This window comes from Diospyros lotus, chromosome 2, assembly GCF_014633365.1.
Source record: "Diospyros lotus cultivar Yz01 chromosome 2, ASM1463336v1, whole genome shotgun sequence".
NCBI lineage: Eukaryota > Viridiplantae > Streptophyta > Magnoliopsida > Ericales > Ebenaceae > Diospyros > Diospyros lotus.
Genome location: NC_068339.1, coordinates 2302784 through 2308820, shown reverse-complemented (window position 1 = coordinate 2308820; position 6037 = coordinate 2302784). Strand labels below are relative to the sequence as shown.

General features: G+C 36.7%; 1 protein-coding gene across 1 annotated transcript; it reads right to left on the bottom strand.

The window, feature by feature from the left end:
* Window positions 1–2622: 2622 nt before the first annotated feature.
* On the bottom strand, window positions 2623–4900 carry LOC127793735 (uncharacterized GPI-anchored protein At4g28100). The gene is made up of 2 exons (XM_052324427.1): window positions 4084–4900; window positions 2623–3453 (listed from the first exon to the last, which is right to left on the bottom strand). Exons 1-2 carry the CDS (start codon window positions 4732–4734, stop codon window positions 3112–3114), a joined length of 993 nt encoding a protein of 330 aa, XP_052180387.1. The 5' UTR covers window positions 4735–4900; the 3' UTR covers window positions 2623–3111.
* Between the last annotated feature and the right edge of the window lie 1137 nt (window positions 4901–6037).

Genomic DNA, 6037 nt, shown 5'->3' with positions numbered 1-6037 from the left:
GCTGTGTTATGTATACATTCTTTTTCGTTATTTATATTTCTCAATATATTGAGCATTTAAACGATTCTATCAGTCAAGCAACGATAAAACCTACCTCATTTAGAGTTGATAACAAAATGGGATGATTTTGCCCCATTTTCAATCCCCAACTCCAATACCCTGCCTTAATGAAGTGCAAGGCAAGGTCGAGGAACCCTAAACTTGATCTTTTTTTTAAAAAAAATTAAAATACTATCTTGTGCACATGCAAATAAAAAAATAAATTTTAGAACCTTATTGGTATTGTATCATAATCTCAAAATAACTTATATGCTTAAATAATATAATATACATAATATTTATATATAATTTATATACAAAAGAGTACAAAGAAGACCGATAATAATATTTTACCATTCCAGGCTTATTACCAATTGAAAAACAATTAAAAATTCTCCGAATCCAGCATGATCTCGATCATATAGCTTTTTAACTATGCTCAACGGGAACATAACCGTGAATTTGAGTTATTTTACTACCCAAAGTCGAACATAACCAATATTTTTGCTTGTATTTTTATATTTTTTTTAATGGCCATTAAAATTTTAAATTTTTTCTTTGATTATATTTCAAAACATGTTTTTTTGAGCCAATTTATATACTTTAATTTTTTTTCTTTTGTAATAAGCTTACATTTTCATTATTTCAATTATGCCTTTGAACTTGTATTTTTTTAATTAATTTAATTTAAATACTTTAACGTAAATAGAGTGTAATGTTTATTTTGTCAGTAATCTAAATAACAAAAAATTTAAGTTGACACACACAAAGTATGAAAGTTAAATTGACTCAAAACTCAGGTTTAATTATGTAATTAAAATAATAAAAATATATAAATTTATGTGCAAAAATATAGGTTTGACTCCAAAGTACGGACTCCACCGTCTAGGGAATAAGTGGGCCGAGTGGGATGGTTAGCTACAGTATGGCCAATTCAACCCTCCCCTGAATCCGCCCCTATCTATGGCCATCTATTGGGCCGATCACATCGGCTTGGGCCGAATATGGGCTTAAAATTGGTCAACATACAATATGCCCACCAATCCATATTGTAGTCGTACATTTTATTTAAAATAATATATAGAATAATTTATTATCATTTTAAAATTATAAAATATATTATTGGTTATTCATTTTTTCCTATAAAGACGAACAATTTCTTGCCGGGGTCTATAACCTAATTATTATTATATCTTCTCATATATTCTTATATATGATTGTGAATACTTAATTTTTAATGGATCTAAAGATAAAAAAAAAATTATCTCCACCATAGTGGACAAGTTTTGACCTAAGTTGCACAAAAATAAAAATAAAAAATAAATATGATATAAGAGGAAAATAGAAAATTGATATTTAAAAAAATAAGAAATAAAAATACAAAAAAAAATCCATAAATAAAAAAATATAGAAATTTTTATAAATATAATTTTTAATATAAAAATAAATTATTAATTAAATATAAACATAAATTCTATTATTCATTAAAATAAAAATAAATACAAATTATTTCTATATCTAACGTCATATATTTTTTCCTGTAAATTATCTAACGTCATATAGAGGCAAAACTATTCTTATCTTTAATGTTGGAATAAAAATACATTTTCAAAATTTTTTTAATATTTTAAAATAGTTCAAAAACATTTTTAAAATTATAAAAATAATTCAAAAACTTTTTTTTATGTGTTTCTTAATATTTTGAAATAAAAAAACATGCATCAGAGTTTCTGACAACTATTAAGTTGCATTCTTTTTATTTTTTAATTTTTAATTTTAAATTTATTTTTAATTTTTTGTTTTGATAATTTGTTTTTAGAAAATTAAAAATGCGTTATTTTTGAAATTTTAAAAATAATTTTTTAATAATATTTTATTTAATAAATTTAATTATTCAATAAATTAGAATTATTTAATATTAATTATTATTAAAATATATATATTTTAAAATTAATTAATTTTGTAATATTTTTTTTCGTTACAATAATAAAATATAAATAAATAAATATATTTTGAATTTAAAATTTATTTTAAATGAAATCACTCAAAATAATTTTTTATTATTTTAATTTTTTAATTTTTATTTTTTATTTTTAAAATAATAAAAAGAACGCTTTTTCAGATAACCAAGTTTTTAAAGTTTTAGTTATTTGATTACAAGTTGTTTTCTATTTTTATTTTTAAAATATAAAAACTAAAAATAAAGTGTAACTGCAACCACGAAAATGTTTGGAAGATGCTGTTTCTGAAAAGAAAAGCCACAGGAAAGAAAGAAAGGACCAAAAAAGAAAAAAAGAAAAAGGGTCGAATGAAATGACCTTTTCAGGCCACCCCTTTGACCTTTGTCTCTATGCCTTTCTGTGAGAATTCAGTCAGACGTTGACGTTTCACAGATTCCCCGTGAGCCAGTGACTCAACTGGGACGTCGTCGTCATCTGCTCTCTGGAGGAGGAAATCAAGAGATCGATGGAAACGGCGACACGCAATCAGAGCGCCGTTGACGGAGACTGATCCTCCATTTCCGACCAGTTTGACTGTCAGCGACATTCTGTTCTGTCGCTGTTTTGAGCGTGCAACAGCTCGGAAACCTAAATTAACAAATTGAAGGTCATGAATCTTACAACATTACACAGCACATCCGGTTTCTCCGACGGAAAAGGTTACACAGCACATTCAATTTGAAACGGACGACTGCAGGCGATTTTCAGCCGTTGCGCGACATTTTCTAACATTACGTACGTACACAGGTGACAACACATCCAATTTTTTTCTTCTTTTTGCTAGGGTTTGGTACAGTCACTCGCTCAACCAGAATGCCGTCGTCGCGGTGCGGCTAATGTAAAGCAAAGGAAGCCACAGAACCGCGAAGGCGACGGGGAATCGGAGCCTGGTTGACGGAGACAGTGCGTCGATTTCCGACGAATCGATGGCGAGCGGAATCCAGTCGCTGTTGAGAGCACAAGAACTCGGAAACCTAAATTAACAAATTGAAGGTCATGAATCTGACAACATTACACAGCACATCCGATTTTTCTTCCTTTTTTCTCGGGTTTGGTACAGCAACTAGCTCGACTAGAACGTCGTCGTCGTCGCAATGCGGCTAATGCAAAGCAAAGAGAGCGACAGAACCGCGACAGCGACGGAGAATCGGAGCCTGGTTGACGAAGACTGATCGTCGATTTCCGAGGAATCGACTGCGAGCGGCATGCCGTCGCTGGTGAGGCTGCATGATCGGGGACGAGAGCCGTCGGAGCTCATCATGATGGCTCTGAGAACGGAAGACACCGTGTGCATGTACGCCGATCGGTTCTTCGCCAGCAGCCACGTCAAGCCCATGAGCTCGCAGTCCCTGCTGTGCATTTTACTCGTCCGGTCCTCCAGCTTGCTGCTATTTCCACTGTTGTCCTCATTCAGCTGCACCCACACATACATTCATTAGGGGTATATGAGTAAATTCGTCGTGTTCTGGTAGAATGTCTCTTTTTCTGTGATGGGGTATTTAAATAGAATTTCCAATGGGCTATCATTCTCCACCGGTGACTGGGAATTCTGTAAAAATACAGTATTCTCTGCCCCACATCACATGATGCAGATGCAGGAGCATGGTTCTCTCCGTGGACTGAGACGCACTGGGTAAGCGTGAACCCCAGACCACTAGCTCTCGCGCTCTGCGAATCCCCGCCGCACTAGCGGCGCGTGCAATCCTATGAATCAACTTCAACCGGTTGGATAAAATTTTATAATCCCCACTCAATCGTCAAGCGAATTCAAAAAGGGAACAAAAATAAAACAACAAACCAGCCGGCCGATGCGGCGGCGCGTGACGGTCCTCTACTCAATTTCATGAGTAGAGACACAACTCGCGGTGGCGAGCATGTGAGGTGCTGTGGAAAAGGCGCTGGCGACACTTTCCCAGTTAGACGCACGTTGACGCTGCTGGCGGAGCAAGACTGGGATTAACCCAGGAACCGAACCCAGAAAGAAGAATGGATCGACCCGACCAGCTAATCCGTTATGGAGACAGAGAAAGAAGAGGACGATTACCAGGTATAAACTGTTCAAGCACTTGGAGCAGCCGCCAAGACCCACATAGCCATTGCCGTTGGGGCTGGAGCAATCTCCTTCCAACCTCTTCACGCTCTCGTCGCCAACGAGCTTCCCCTTCTCCGACACCGAGAACGCCTCCGGGCAGCTGAAGGGGTGCAGCCTTATCCCGCAGTAGCAGTACACCGTATCGCAGGTCTCGTTTGGCTTCGCCAATTCTATCCCTTTGTCGCCGAGCGCTTTTTGGAGGCTATCCACACAGGTCTCGGAATCGTCGGGAAGGAGCGGGAGATCGTACGACGCCGTTTGCGGCGCCCTCCCCGCCCGGCCCAGAGCCGTGCCCGAGTAGGCGGAGTAGAGCCAGGCGGCGAGCACCGGGCAGCACCTGCTCCGGTGTAGCTGGCTAGTTGAATCCGACCCCGATTTGCCCTTGCCGGCACCGCACGAGGATTTGATGCCGTGGAAGAGCTCCTCGGGGAGGTCCAGAGGGCAGCTGGCGATGGCCGATTGCTCCGGGAAGGCGGGGATGGTGGCCTGGGGAGACGGGCTCGGCAGGAATGGCTGGATCGGAACCGGGTCCGGGTTTGGCAGGGCGGGCATTCCGGGCAAGAGTGCCAAGAAGAGGAAAGTGAATAACCAACTGTGGCACATTTCTCTCTTGATAGAGCGGGGAGCGACCCAATAAAGGTGGTGGTGGTGATGGTGCTGCTGGTGGAGGGAAGGGAAAGAAAAAAGAGGAGATGGTTGGACTTTGGTGTTGGCTGTGGGGTGGAGGGGCCTGCCCTGAGGGGTGTGGTGTGTGGGGTGGGATATGTTGGAGCTGTCTATACTATATGGCCGCTAGTGCTAGGGAGGCCATGTAGATACTGTAGCATAGGGTACAAAATATGAAGTGGGGCTGGATAAGGTTTTGGCATTTTGCTTCCTCTTAAGGGTTAAATATACATAATTTAAATGTAGCAAAGCCTTTAATTTGGAGCTCTTTTTAGAGCCCAGTGGAGATTGCTAACAGTATCATCACCAAATCATTCTTGGGATACCATGTTTTCTTTATTTTGTACCTCGTTTATAAATTTTCTCAATACACATCTCAACAATTGTGCTGATCAATCATCATCAAAACTAAAAATATATTATTTGCATATTAATTCTCTAATTAAAGCTTAATTTTATTTTTTTTTGGTATTTATTTAGTGTAAATTCATGGGAATGTCTTGTGAAGTAGTTTTCGGAATGAATTTTGGAGGTAAATTACATTATTAAATTTTAAATTTTAATTAAACAAAATAACTTTTATTATAATTCAATCACCCTTGTGATTTATTACGAAATGTAAACGTCACTTATTCAAACTGGGTCTTGGGGGTGATGATTTGAAGCTTATACGGCAATTTAATTAATATTGGGGTTGTGGTTTTGGGGGGTAGTAGGTACAATTGACTGGAAGCTTGGTAAGGAAGGGATCCAACACATCATTCGGTTTGGTGCTTCAGCCTTCAGTCCATAAATTACGTCAGTTGGGAGTTACTGTCATTAACAGACTGATGGTACCAACATTAATTAATGTGTTATATTTTCAAAAATTATTATTTAAGCATCTAAAAGTGATATTTGATGGCTTTATTATGTTTTAAAAAATATTACTCACAAACTTCAGAGTTCTGTAATATTTTTGCATTAGCTTATTATTATATACCTGTATTAATTAACACATGATATAATATATTAATATATGAGTGCTGCTAATATTAGTGTCACTTTTAAATATTCAAATAATATTTTTATTATATTTAAATTTTTAAATTTAAAAAAAAAAAGAGTCCAACGATTTTAAGTTTGTAAAACCCAAATATTAGATTATTTCAACTGAAGCTAGATGTTAGCTTTTTAAAGTACTCCCCCAATTTTATATATTTTGACAAGAAGAAAGAAAGAGGGGAAAGCACATCATTAT